General features: G+C 32.8%; 2 protein-coding genes across 5 annotated transcripts; both read left to right on the top strand.

Annotated features, from left to right (window-relative positions):
* Positions 1–4,170: 4,170 nt before the first annotated feature.
* Positions 4,171–6,925, top strand: LOC116109810 (lipid phosphate phosphatase 2-like). 2 transcript variants are annotated; one of them, XM_031396042.1, is made up of 9 exons: positions 4,171–4,291; positions 4,529–4,614; positions 4,712–4,942; positions 5,040–5,127; positions 5,216–5,325; positions 5,792–5,885; positions 5,980–6,168; positions 6,288–6,347; positions 6,543–6,925. In XM_031396042.1, exons 2-9 carry the CDS (start codon positions 4,579–4,581, stop codon positions 6,734–6,736), a joined length of 1,002 nt encoding a protein of 333 aa, XP_031251902.1. In that variant the 5' UTR covers positions 4,171–4,291; positions 4,529–4,578; the 3' UTR covers positions 6,737–6,925. The 2 variants fall into 2 exon arrangements, with proteins under 2 accessions (XP_031251902.1, XP_031251903.1); XM_031396043.1 differs by lacking the exon at positions 4,171–4,291 and adding an exon at positions 4,380–4,397.
* Positions 6,926–8,639: 1,714 nt separating this feature from the next.
* LOC116109819 (lipid phosphate phosphatase 2-like) lies at positions 8,640–14,001 on the top strand. Of its 3 annotated transcripts, XR_004124803.1 has the most exons (9): positions 8,640–8,721; positions 11,100–11,333; positions 11,450–11,537; positions 11,636–11,745; positions 11,877–11,970; positions 12,526–12,714; positions 12,875–12,934; positions 13,096–13,354; positions 13,681–14,001. XR_004124803.1 is itself a non-coding variant. In XM_031396053.1 (8 exons), the coding sequence occupies exons 2-8, from the start codon at positions 11,118–11,120 to the stop codon at positions 13,299–13,301; spliced, it is 963 nt and encodes a 320-aa protein (XP_031251913.1). In that variant the 5' UTR covers positions 8,640–8,721; positions 11,100–11,117; the 3' UTR covers positions 13,302–13,429. The 3 variants fall into 3 exon arrangements, 2 of the variants coding, with proteins under 2 accessions (XP_031251913.1, XP_031251914.1); XM_031396053.1 differs by lacking the exon at positions 13,681–14,001 and having other exon boundaries at positions 13,096–13,429; XM_031396054.1 differs by lacking the exons at positions 8,640–8,721; positions 13,681–14,001 and adding an exon at positions 8,904–9,091 and having other exon boundaries at positions 11,107–11,333; positions 13,096–13,429.
* The last annotated feature ends 622 nt before the right edge of the window (positions 14,002–14,623 follow it).

The raw sequence follows: 14,623 nt of genomic DNA, 5'->3' as shown, positions 1-14,623 counted from the left end.
TTGCACACATATGATCATTATATTATATATGCATATGCTTATTGTTGATGTAGTTGCATATGGTCATTTTAGGGTAAAAGTGAAGAAATGAAAAATAGGAGGAACAAACAAACTTCCTACACAGGTGGTCGAAGGGATTATGCTCGCATGACTAAGGATATAGTAATGTCTCATTCTTTGTTATGTGATTGTAGTTTAAAATTGAAAAATAATATAAACATTTATGATTATTTTCAATTTTTTGATAGAAAAGGAAAACTGGGAAGCAGGTTGTGTCCAAAGTTGAGGTATGGATTGAAGCTCATAAGAAAAAGAATGGTGAGCCAATCAACACCAAGACTGCCGAAGCAATTGTAAGTACTTTGTTATCTATATGGTATTATATAAGTAGAAAAATCTTGATGTTGTGTTATCTGTATTTATAGGAAAAGTTACAACAAATGGGTAATGATTCAAGTTTGCCAACTCCTACAAACTTGAGAGAAGATGTTATAACAAAGGTATTAGGTCTTGATAAAGGTGGACATGTGAGGGGACTTGGAAGGGGTGTAACTTTTACACAATTGTCCATAATAGCTCAAAGGGACAGTCTTATAGCTCAAATGGCACAACAACAAGCGGAGATGAAAATGGAAATGAACCATATGAAAGACTTGCTCAACCTAGCTTTGAATCAACATCAAGCTAGTATCACTAAAACCTTTTTCTTTAATTTCATAATTATACTTTGTATTTTTTCTTATATTCTCACATGAACTTTACAGGGTCAAAGACAAACAATTGAAGAATCCGAAGATGTATCGGTTAGATTATTTTTATATTAAGATGTTTATATGTCAATAAATGTATACGTTTTCCCTTAGTCATTTCATTTGAGAATGAAAATTGTTTTATTGTATCCATTTGGTGTTGCAGATTGTGAAAACAATCCCCCACAAAACTAAATGCAAGTTGCTTGATTGGAGTGGGTCTACTGAAGTAGTAGCTGAAGGACGTTTCTNAGCATTTTATGATAGTTACTGAAATGATTAGTAACATGCAAAAAGTGTTACGAATGTCTGCTTTTTAGTAACATGGGCTGTCATAGCATCCTCATAAATGCTACGAATTACCTACGGTAACACTTTTTGCATGTTACCGTAGGCCATTTTTGTTGTAGTGTGCATTTGGTTTATTAGTATGATATTTTTTATAATAATATTAAAAAAAAAATAAAATTGGATGGTTATTACGAGATATGATTTAAAAAAAAAAAACTCCTCTAGGTTTGTTAATTTACTAAATACCCCTGTAATAAAACATTAAAAATTAGCAAAAACACCCCCACCCATCCATTAAATACGGGCAATCGACCATCACCGTTGAAGGGTGGTCGGAGTCGCCGTATCGGCTCATGACCAATTGGATATGACTGGTCGTACACTGATATGACCTTTTCCAGTCAGATCCATCATGGAACTGGCCACGTTTGGTCGTCAATGACGGCCAAAGATATGGTCGTTGTTGATGGTCAATGATTGATGAAATACGTCGAACATTACGCATTTCTAGCTATAGTGTTCATTGTAGCTAAAAGTATGAATTTGTATAGCTAATTGGTTTAGCTACAAATACAATGTTTTGTAGCTTATCGTAGCTAGAAGTGGCGCAGCTAAAAGTTAGCCATGTAACTTTTTACTTACGTAGCTAACAGTTTATATTTTTTGCTGTGGATAAGATTAATATGTAACTAAAAACTTAATTGTTTTTGCTATAATAATAATAAATTTGTAGCAAAAGCTTTGCCTTTGTAGCCATGACAAATAGATTGTATAGCTATGTTTGCATTTTAGCTACATAAATATAAATTTATAACTAAAACCTTGAAAATTCCTGCTACAAAAATAATACTCGTGGCAAATATATAGACATTTTAGTTACGTAACCACTGAATTCGTAGCTAAATAAAAAGATTATTTGTCACATATATAGTAAATTGGTAGCTAAATATTAAATTATTTTCTACGAATATATAAAAATCATATCTATATATGAAAAGATATTGCTATGGACATAATATGTTAATAGCTAAATATTGAATAGATTCTTCTTTCCTGAATAGAGACTCTACAAGACAAGTGATGCTAGAGAAAAGAGATTTTCATTAAGCCCTTCTTAGTTAAAGTGTGACAGTGACAAATCTGAAAGAGCCCCCATGTGAAGAAGCCTGGAGTGTTTTGTTATGCCTAAAAAGTCATGCTGATGTCAGCTCAATGAGTGCTTAAAAGATAAAATGTACTAACTGTCAAGCAAGCCTATACCGTTTCAGAGATATTTTATACCAACCTTATCTCATTTTAAGTTAAGGTCGGATGAGAGCTTTCCATGTGTCAAGGCATACCAACCATTTCTGATTAGGGTTTGTTGGGTGCCTATTTTTTTGGTTAATATTTGGTAAACAAACTGAAATGGTCCCATATGACTCAAAACGGAACCGAATGAACTGATTTGTTAAGGGCCTACCAATCTGCTCTACTGAAAGCTAAGGAACAAGAAATAGAACATCATAAACACAACTTAAGGAATCCAATTATAAATTAAACTGTTTCTTGTACTAACTCTTCGATTTGTATCAACTAAATTAACTTACCCCACCACCATTAATGCTGAAAATTACTTGCTCCACTTTCAATTCTTAATGATCAAATGCAACAGTTCCACTTTGATGCAAATAGTTTTCATTTCAATCCTATTTTTTTCACTTTTTGCTTTCAATTACTAACCTTTTAAGTGGAATTCGAATGACAGTAAAATCCCAACAAAATGGGTAAATAAAAAATTAATAAATACATTAATTTATGATTATAATTAACACTTTCTTAATGATTCAATTCAATCTCCACTTCATCTAGACTCGATTTGTGTACTTAAAAGATACTGAATTAAACTTTGTTTGTTTAACCTTAATGGCAAATTAACATGTGGGGTTGTCTTGGATGTGCATAATTAGAATTTAGAAATGAAAATCTAACACGCAAAGGAAGAGGGAAAATGATTCTGTGAATGTGTTCACCAAATCAATTATCAAATTGATGTAATTGTCAGCATATGAGGGTTGGCTTTTAGTTTTGTTGGAATTTTCCCTGTTTTTCTCCACAAAATTGATAATTAATAATAAGGCTTTGTGCGGTTCCAGCAAGCAAAGGTAGCAGGTCTAAATTACGCGTGGTCCGCTTCTGGTCCACCGATGGTCCGCCTGTTCAATAACGATGTTTCCGCTTAAACAATTATCACACGCCACCGTTTTTTCTTTTTTTCAAAAATAAGAAATTTACATATATCTTAATTTATTTTTCGAAATCTTTAAGCTAAAATCTAGTAATTATCGTATTAGCTCAAACTTAGAATTATAATACATTCAAAAGTATCAGTTAAATATACATTTAAATAAATAAAAATTATGGATAAGTGTGTTTCAGATCAGCTACTAACAAGCTATGAATTCAGTAAAATTTATATTAAAAGTTTTGTTTTATTTATTTTAACGTATTACAAAAATACTAAAATTTGAAGGCATCCGATTCTAAACTACTGAATTTTATAAACAGATTATGTATTACAATATTCTTATTAATTAACGTATTACAGCCCAACATGTAAATAAATACAAAGTGTATATTTTAAATAATAATACCTGGAGTATGTACGATAAATAGTTTATTAAGATCGTATATTATACGCATAAAAAAAAAAAAAATAGAAAACGAAAAACGACAAAACAAAATGGATCATCCGACATGTAGTAATATAATCTTAGAAATTTCTTTGCAACTGACTTGCTCTTTCAAGCTGTAATTCTCTCTTCAATATTAACCCTTTGATCATCACTTAGATTCACAATTTTTAGAATCAAACGTACAGAATCTACTAAGAAGAAAAAGATCCCAAGTGAAACATCAAGTCTATCTTTACTAAAAGTGAAACGGCACGTCGTTTTTAACTTGGAATATCCGAAGGGTAGTTTTAAATCGTCAAATTTGGCGTGACAAAAGTCAAACAATCAGACGGTGAAGATTAACCAATCCCCCACCCATCCCAGTCAATGCATTAGTTTGACCATTTCAACCCCCTAATCAAAAGTTCAAAACCCGATAACCAGCGCCATTTCTCTCAGTTTCAAACAATAAACAAATAAAATATTTTACTCATGCATGCAACTCACCGAGTCACTGACTGAGTCATCTCCGAGTTCCGTTTATGTTCTTTCCTTCTTCTCCTGTGCTTCCCTTTTTCGGTTTCACACCAAACCGTGGTTCGTTTTTCTTTTTTTTAATTATTTTATTTTTAATAATAAAATACCATTTTCATTGCTATCAGTCTGTGTTCATATCGTATTTAATATTCAAAACTGTAACGTGGTTCGTGAAAACTATTTTTATTAATTAATTTTAGATTATCCTTTTTTTGTTTCTTGTTTCAACGTTACATCCTATTTATCCACTTTTTATTTTTGGGTTTATTTTTTTTTTTATTATTATTTTTTTTTCAGAGAATTTTGGACGGTTGTTGCTGTGAACGGCTGGCTTTCAATTCTCATCCATGGCTTGGTTACCAAATTTTCGAAGCTTCTTTCTGGTTAGTTCTTATTTTAATAGTCATATTTTAGTGATAATCTATTTTCAAACTGAGAATCTTTGTCTGATTTTCTTGAATTTGATGTGTTGTGATGAAGGGAGGAGGAGGAGGAATGAGAGAGATTGATCTTGGTTCACATACAATAAGAAGTCATGGATCCAGAGTGGCGAAAACCCATATGCATGATTGGATCATATTGGTTGTTCTTGGCGTTACCGATATCATTCTGAATCTTATTCATCCATTTTACCGGTTTGTGGGGAAGGAGATGATGGCGGATTTCAAATATCCGATGAAAGATAACACAGTGCCCGTTTGGGCTGTGCCTGTAAGTTAAATTTTCTTTTGCATTTCCCAGAAATTTTCATAAATAATGTAAAGTGTTGACATCCATTTTTCTTTTGTTTGGGGATTTTGATGGACAGATTTATGCAGTTTTGATGCCAATACTTATTTTCCTGATAATTTATTATCGTAGGAGATGTGTGTATGATCTGCACCACGGCATTTTAGGTGATAATTTCAAGCAAATTTTGCAGTCATTTTATTTGTTGAAATGTGTCAATTGCTTTTGACTCATGAAATTTTTTATCTTGTGCAGGCCTTCTTTATGCTGTGCTGATTACTGGGGTTATTACTGATGCAATTAAAGTTGCAACCGGCCGCCCTCGCCCCAATTTCTTTTGGCGCTGCTTTCCTGATGGAATTGAGGTAAAAAAATTGCCTCAGACTTTCTCCCTGCAGGAACAATTCTTCCTTGTATCCAACGCACGTATAACTATCCAATGAGAGAATGGATGTCATACATACATGATAACGTGACTCATTTTTATTGGATGGTTGTACGTGCATCGGATGCACATAAGCATTATTTTTCCTAGGACCTCGGTTACCTATGATAGCTAACAATAAAATACCAAATTTCAGAGTCTTCAATTCAGAAAGTTCAATCTAGATTTTTGTTTTTCTAATATTAGTTGATGGTAACTAACCGTTAGCTACATCGATCCACCAATGAGGTCTACAAGAGATACCTTTTAGGGTTAGATGATGGTACGTAGCTAACCATTAGCTACCATTGACCAATTAACGAGGTCTATAGGAGAGACGGACTATTCTCTGTTATGTACTTTGTGATTCTTGAGTTATGCTAAGTTTTATTTACTCTTTTTTCCAGAATTTTGGTGGACGGTTTGGAGATGTGCTATGTCATGGCAAAGAAAGTGAAATAAAAGAGGGACACAAGAGTTTTCCAAGTGGGCATACTTCATGTAAGCAAGTTTTGGCACTAGTTTAATGCAACATTTTGCTTTGAAAATGCTGTGAAATTCATAGTTGAAACAAAATCTGGATTTTGCTATACAGGGTCCTTTGCAGGATTAGGTTTCCTCTCAGTGTACTTGTCAGGAAAAATCAAGGCATTTGATCAAAGAGGGCATGTGGCAAAGCTTTGCCTTGTTCTTCTTCCTCTCCTCCTCGCAGCTCTGGTTGCTGTTTCTCGAGTGAGTGACTATTGGCACCATTGGCAAGATGTGTTTGCTGGTGGCATTATAGGTCTGTTTTAGTACCAAGCTCACTCTTTTGAAGATGTTTTATTATTATCTGATAACGTTAAAAGACAAAATATTTCAATCAAAGTAACACTGATAAATAGGAGTTTATACTTTTTGCAGGGCTGGTTGTGGCGAGCATTTGCTATCTACAATTCTTCCCACCTCCATATCATGATGAAGGTAAGATTAATCTTCGTAGAAACCGGACATGAGACCTTTAGTTCTGATGACTAAAGTAGCAAAACATAATCAACTGTTTCAAAAGTGCAGATTTCAGGATTGCTGTCTAAACAATGAATTGCTCATATTTTTCTTGCTTTTCTCCATATATATATAACACAATTGTTTTGAATTCTGCCTAATCTGTTTGCCCAGGATGGGGACCTTACGCATATTTTCGGGCGCGAGAGGAGTCAAACAGTAATGGAAGCACGGTTCTTCCAGTAAATGGGCTCGCTATTCGGTCAAGGGAGAATGTTGTGAATCAAAATGGTAATTCGTTTATGCCATTACATGTTGAAAGCCCTTCAAGAACAACAATAGATGCAATGGAGGCAGGAAGGAGGTGATAGATCATGTAATTGTTTATTTTTAGCTTTCGGTTTAATTCTCTGGGTAGCTTCTTATTGTTTATCTCTTTTGTTATTATTTTTTTACTTAATTAGCTCATGATTCCACAATTTCTTAGTGTTGATTGTATACTATTTTAGGGCTTTAACTTTGTAAAAATAGATTTTAATTTTGATAATTTTATTTAACCCCCCTAGTAAATTATCTAAAACACTTAAACACGTAACTATAATCATGAGTACAATTAATCTTTAATCGAGAAATCCGCATAAAAAAAAAAAATCAAAGAATATGTATTTCAAGCTATCTATTTGGTTTCCCTTGTGTCACGACCTTATTCTGCAATATCATGTTCAAATGTGATGTCGGGGATGTCACACGGGCCAATTAGCCAGGTAGATTTCATTAGTTGTGACTAAATTTTGAGATAAAACTTCCCTGGATAAGCTTTATTATCAATTCATTCTATAATTGAATCCAAGTCATACACTAAATAATTGAAATATTTGAAATCCTAAAGTGGTTCAGTCATTATTTTTGAGAGCTTATAAGGAATAGTATAATTCCTAGGAAAAATTGCTTAAAATAATTGCCCAGCCCCCCTTGAAATATATAACACCCATTTACATGATAAAATTGAGATAAGATTCAAATACGTAGAATTAGGAAGTTGCATGATCTTCGACTAATATCATTTTTCTAAATTGAGTCAATCTAAATATCTTATTTCCTAATAAAGAATTATCTTCTCCGGATTGCATGTATAATACGTCATGATTTCATTTAAACGCAAATTGGGTATGTGGCAGATCACCAACTTTAATTATACATTTTGTTAATCTGGTTTTTTGAAGTGTAAACTAGTATTCAGAACTCTAATTGGTCATGAGCTTTGATTTTGTATTTTGTCGGTAATTTAACTGCTCGTAACCGGAAATTTTCATATAACTTTGACTAAATAACAAATAGATAGAGATTTGTTTTCTGATCCACAAAAGTGTCTAGTAGCTGCCTGACCTTTTTGTCAAAGGGATTGAATCCCTAGATATAAAGAAGAAAATTGCAAGAACAAGCAAGGAATAAGAAAGTCTTGACAGTTGATCCCAGTTACCCACAAAGTACAAAAAAAAATTAAGTGGAAAGTGTTATTGATAATGCATTTTGAAGGTCAGAAAATTCTATGATTCAAGATTAATGATGTTAATGGGATTTTAAAAATCTGAAAGAAAAGGACATTTTGCTTTTGCAAGCATTGATCTCCTCCACATGTGTGTATAAACCAATAAATTCTCTTCATATATCCACCGCAAATTTAGATTTTATTTTATTTTATTTTTCCAAATAAATGATAATAATTGGCTAGAAAATAATATGATTAGACCTTGTCGGCTTGTCTCATTATTAGTAGAGAGGCTAGACTCTTAAATCAACCAAATTGAAAGTACCCATTATTTTGTTGAGTAATAAAAGTGATATTTATAAATAAAAATTATTATTTAGAGTTTTTTTATTACCATTTCTTAACAAATCAGTCGTATTTTTCTCTGATTTAGAAATTAATTCTAACAACTTTTATTTACCTAAAATGTTAATTTTAAATGAATTCCAACAAATATTTGTTCTCATATAACCAAAAAAAATTAATAAATATTTGAAATTAGTTTAATTAAAATAAACTAACTCACAAGGCTCAAGAAAAAATAATTAAGTTCAAAATACTAAATTAATTTAGTTTGTAAAAAACATAATTACTTTTCACTAATAATTTTGTCTTTATTTTTTTGTTTTATGGTATGGTCCAACGTCCAGTCGTCCACGTATTTCTTTTTGTTCTTTTTAAGTATAAAATATAATATTACACAACACGCGCTTTTTTCTTTTTTATTTTTCACTCGCTGTATAAATCCGTATTGTCTTTACCCAAAAACTCAGCACTCAATTTTCAAAATTCATTTCAAAAGCTCTGAGCTGCTTCACTTTACAGGTCACTCCATTTACTGAACTGAATCCTCTCATACTTCTTTAGATTCAATTTTTTATTTTTTTCGTTTTGCATCTCTTCAGTTTCAAACTTAGTTTTGAAGCTGCGGAGTTGAAGCGTTTTTTTTTTTTTTTTTTTTTGATATTTTTGTTTGAGTTTTAGAGGTAATGTGTGTTTGCTTGCTGAGAAAGTGGAGGAAAATTAAGAAAAGAAAGAACAATATGCTAAGTTTGTTGTTTTGTTTTGGAAAGAAAAACAGAAATAGTAACGGAAACAGTTGGTTGATTTGTGAATTTTAATCTCTGTTTGTGGCTGTTTGTTTACCGAGAAAGTTGAGGAAAATGAAAAAGGAAGGTGAATTCTGAGTTTTTAGGTTTGTATTATTATGTTTGGAGGTCAGATTTTTAATTTCTGTTTATTTTTGCTTCTGTTTGTTACCTTTTAGGTTTCGATACGGAGCGTATTAGCTAAATTTTCTTGTAGAAACCCTAACTTTTGCTTTCTGTACTTTGAGTTTAGTATTTTTGTTTGTGATATATGAATTGGTGATCTAAAGAGTTATATAAATGTATTTGTCTTTATGCGCTTAATTTTTTGTTTTAAGATGTTGACTTTTCGGTCAAAGTTGAGGTTGTTTGGGGATAATATAGTCGTTTTGTTGCGAACTAGAAGTTTAAAATACTTTAACGTTTGTTTTCATGCTTGTGTTGATTGTCTTCAAGTGGTTGCTTCCTGCTTTTGATATGTTATTACACTAAAAGTTATATTCCGTTCTGTTAACATGTTGTTTGTATGTGTGGGAAAGAGAGTTGTTGGGTATGTGGAAAATTTTATTGCTTATGGGAGAAGTAGCTAATTCAAGCTGTTTAGTTTGCCATGAGGATGAGTAAATATTATTAAAGTGACAGAGGAACTCTAAATTATCGGTGTTTAGTTTCAGGGATTAACTTAAGGCTGAGCATTATGATCTCAACTAAACTTTTAGCTAAGTAATCATATCTGTTCATGTAAATGCAGTTGTGTGGTTATTCTGTTTCAAATTATATAAGTTAGCTTTAGCTGAGTGCTGTCTTTATATTCATAGTTATGCCCACCCTACTCCAAAAAAAAAATTGTGTGGTGTTGTGGTTTGGTAAAGTTTCTGGGTCAGTACTGTAGTCTTTCCTTCCTGATGAAGTGCAAGATAGTTGCTTAATTGATGTGAATCACATTCTTGCTGGATTGGTAATTTTAGATGTGCTTAAGGAGTAATTCCTTCTTTCTCACCTGTCTTATTTCTGGGTGTTGGACTATGGGAACGATCTTTAGTTGAAATGCTGTTTGCAAACCATTTTTCTTTTGAAAATAGTTGGTACTGTTCTGTGTTCATTGAATTTGCTCCATCTTTGCGGAAGCTAAGTTTTCCTTTTGTCAGCTTAAAAGATATAATTGATGTTAAGTACGTATATCAGATTTGTGGAGTATGGTCTTCTTTCCATTAACATTGTTTAGATTGGAAAGTTGTGGTATGAGTAAGTCCCATAAACTGTAGTCTATTTCAAGTGGTGAACTTAAGAGATCTAGTTAAGCTGTGGATGGAATAATTTTAAGAATCTTTTATAGTGGTTGCATTCCATACTTTATCATGGGATGTTATGACCTTTTAGTGAGTTGACACCTTGTGTCACAGGCTTCTACTTGTACTATTTGGCTTTGGGATTTGGTTTGCATTAAAAAAATCCAGCTCAACGTGGATATTAGGTCACAGCTTATATTTTCTTAGTTTCTTAAGTATTTCAATGCCTTATTTTTATACAATTCTCAATATTTTAGGGGAAAGAGTTTGAAATTTTTTTGAAAGGTTTCTTGTATTGTTTCCATTGGTTTGTCTCATGGGACCTCGAGCTGCTTAGAAATGTAGTCTTAGTGAAAAGTTTAGACTTAATGAATGCAACACATCCTGTGTAAGGCATCGCAATATGGTAATGCTTTGCTTACGTGTAATGATTAATTGTACTTTGGTTTGTACCAGAAAATAATGCATCTGTTACGTGTTTAGACTGCTGTGACCTGAAGAGGTGGATTGAGTGGTTTTACCTTGAACTCCAAGATTCAAATCCCTTTAGGCCATCTGCTGGAATTTTGTGTTCTACAAGTTTCTTGACTACCAAAAATACACACCTAGTGTATCGTCTGTTAATATAGGATATCAAAATATATTCCAAAATATCTGGTCTATGCTTTCAACGAATTGCTTTAATCTTATTGCAATTTGACTATTACTTTTTATTTACTGTGATGTTCTGTTAGCTATGGGAAGAATTTTTTTTTTTATTACTTGTGCTTCAAATTTTCGTATAATGCTAATCTGATAAGTCTTTTCCTTTTCTTTTTTTCTGCCCCTCACAGCTTATTGAAAAATGCCAGAGATTGTATTGGGTTCACATACTGTAAGATCCCATGGACGTCAAATTCTCTGGATACATGTGTATGACTGGCTGATTCTTATACTTCTTGGCGTAATAGAGATCGTTTTGAATGTCATAGAACCATTTCACCGCTTTGTCGGAAAGGATATGATGGCAGACCTGACATATCCTATGAAACCAAACACTGTTCCCTTTTGGGCTGTTCCTGTATGTCTTGGCTCTAAGAAATAAATTGGATGAATTTCCTTCATCTGGAAATTTCATGACATTTACTTTAATGACAAGACTAAAACATCTTAATATTATTTCATTTCCTGTAACAGATGATTGGAATTGTGCTCCCTTGTATTATCATTTATGCGTACTATTTCTTCAGAAAGGATGTCTATGATCTTCACAATGCCATATTAGGTAGCCTTCTTTTTTCGATATATTTATTAGTCTGGGCACCTCAGTTTTTATGTTTTGATCTTTGGTCATAGATTTAATCAATGGTAACATGTGTTCAGGCCTTCTGTATTCTACTCTTATAACTGGTGTTATAACTGATGCAATTAAAGATGGTGTTGGTCGACCTCGCCCAGACTTCTTTTGGCGCTGTTTCCCAAATGGCACAGGGGTGGGTTCCTCTGATTCTTCCACTTTGCTAGTTTTTATTTTAGATTGTTTAATTCAAGTTCAAAGTAGTCTGTTCTTTATGTTTATTAGCTCTAACTATTTCAATATATAACTTGTCCATGTCATTTCCAGATTTATGATCCTGTCACAAAGAATGTTATGTGTACTGGAGATAAGAGTGTTATTAAGGAAGGACACAAAAGTTTTCCAAGTGGACATACTTCTTGTAAGCAGTTCAATTACTTTGTGAGAGGGCTTATGTTCCTTGTTTTGTCCTTTTTTCAATTTCCAAAGCAGTTTACATTTTGAAGAATGTGGATTATTAAGATTTATTTTGCACCTCTTCTGATAAATGATATATCAGTTGTCGTTTATCTGTAATAGAGATAATCTTATCTCTTCGTATTGCATTACCATGTATCTTAGATGCCAAACGTGCTAATTAATAGTTTTATGCAATATAGAAGTATCCCTTCAAATTTTGTGCAAATTATTTGGTTCTAGAATGATGAAATTTACAGGTTCATTCATGGATCCTCTTTGTTTTCTAATTCTCATGCACTGAGATTGCTGAAGAAAATACAAAAGTTGTAACAGACTAATTTTTTTGGACAATGTTATTGTGTATTAGGAGATTTATTCATTTTTATACACTTACATTTGATTTTTATCGAAGGAATTTGCTTAATTTCATATGGTTGGTTTAATTTATGTTATCAATTTTCAGTTCCTCTTACTACGCGAAATAATAACCAGAGGAATTCTGACTGTAACTATGCAGGGGCCTTTGCCGGCCTTGGTTTTCTTGCATTGTACTTGTCGGGGAAAATCCGGGTGTTTGATCGTAAGGGCCATGTCGCAAAGCTCTGTCTTACTTTTCTACCTTTACTTGTTGCTGCTATGGTAGCCGTTTCTCGAGTCGATGACTATTGGCATCATTGGCAAGATGTCTTTGGTGGAGCAATTATAGGTCTGCTTATTTACCATTTTCTTTTCTCTTTTCTCTTTTCTCTCTCTCTCTCTTTTTAATTTTCTTGTTTATTTATTTATTTTTCAAATAGAAACCAAAACTGTTTCGGAATACAATAGCCTACTTCTCACAGTGAATTCTTGGCATTTCCTTTATACAGGGATAACAGTCTCTACATTATGTTACTTGCAATTCTTTCCACCGCCATATGATTCGGATGGTATGTCTTTCATTTCTTCGCCATTCTATATTGCATGTTGTCTACTTTGAGCCTTTGTAAATTGACACTCAGATTGCTCGAGAAAATAGGCTGTTTTGCTACCAGTGCTTTTTCCTTAGTGATATGAGCCTAATACCCATGCTACTGTATTGGAAATGCAGGTTGGGGACCTTTTGCATATTTCCAGATGTTGTCGGAATCTCGAAATGGGGTTCAAACCAACTCCACCAGCCGTCTTGATGTACAGGCATCGGAGCTTGAAAGCGTATGTGTCGAATCTCAACACCGGAGGGAAATGTCAAGATCCACTACTCAGGACACTAGCCCGATTATCATGCATGAAACGGAAGATGGAAGGAGACGCTGACTATCAAGTCTTTCGCCAATGCACTGTAGAGAAGAATGGACATAAAATACCAGGTTTGATATCAGTAGAACAAAATACTCCTTTATATCACCAGATGTTTGATCAGAATTTCACGCTGATGAAATCTGAACCGTCCCTATTGCTTTTCTTACTAGTTTTGTACAGTTTTTTACATTTGATTGATTTGGGTGGCTTTGGTAGAATACCTTCATATTTTTTGACTCCGATTGCAGGCCAATTTAGATATAAAATAGTAAAATGAATGGGAGGATTAAAAAATTTAATAAGAAAACCATGATATAAATTACATTATTAATAACTAATTGATCCATTTTTTTCCTTAATTATTTGGTGACTGATTCGTCGATTCCATTTATAGGTACGGATAATCTCACCTCCATCACAATCATTAAGAAAGAGTCTCCTATAGATTGTAACCAATACGCTTCTTCAATTTATAATAAATAGATTTTAATTCGCTTTGAAATTGTCCAAATTTAATATCATATAGAGTTAATACAATGAAACAATGTTAGTTTTGGGCATGTCCTTTTAGAATTTAGTGTCATTTTTATTCTCTTTATTAACTCTTGTTCGGCTGCCTTAGGGTCTTGAAGTTCTTCAATTTGTTTTTATATCTGGGATTTTATTGTTAAGTGACATTTAATTGAACCAATTGACTTAGTCGTCGACATTCACCGTTCCGAATTATTTCTATATTTAAAAAAAAAAAAAAGCATATTCTTCTTTCTGTCATTAAGAAGGAAATCAATTTACAATGTCGATTTAATAATTTTGATCCTTAAGTAATATGGTAAACTTCTAAAAAAGAAAAATTAAAATGCACCTATATGTGGTAACCTAGATAGTTAGGGCGAATTGGGGATAGGGTGGATAGGTGTACGGTCTCGGGTTTGATTCTTCATCTGAACATCGGCGATTTAAATAGGTTTTTCATTGAAGTGTGTGTAAACTAGTTGGGACATTTTAGTTACAAATTCTACTAGCTCTACTAGTTGTGAGGTTAGAAAATATTATTAATTTCTAGTATTATTAGCTCCCCTCTATATAATTCGGAGTTAGAATTAATATTTCTAATTACAATAATGTTTTTAATTAACTTAATTAGCCCTAATTTAGAAAGATAAAATTCTCCATTTTTAATTATCGATAACTACAAGCTTGCATTCAAACTCCCAATAAAATTTTCTCCCATATAAACCCCCTCAACCTCATCTCCTGTCTTCACAAATCTCTCAATAACACAAACAACATTAACAATGGAGATTCTTCCTCTTGCTTATTACGAAAACTTGAAGAGA

Source organism: Pistacia vera, unplaced genomic scaffold (assembly GCF_008641045.1).
Source record: "Pistacia vera cultivar Batoury unplaced genomic scaffold, PisVer_v2 Contig59, whole genome shotgun sequence".
Lineage (NCBI taxonomy): Eukaryota > Viridiplantae > Streptophyta > Magnoliopsida > Sapindales > Anacardiaceae > Pistacia > Pistacia vera.
This window is presented reverse-complemented; position numbering and strand designations above follow the sequence as displayed.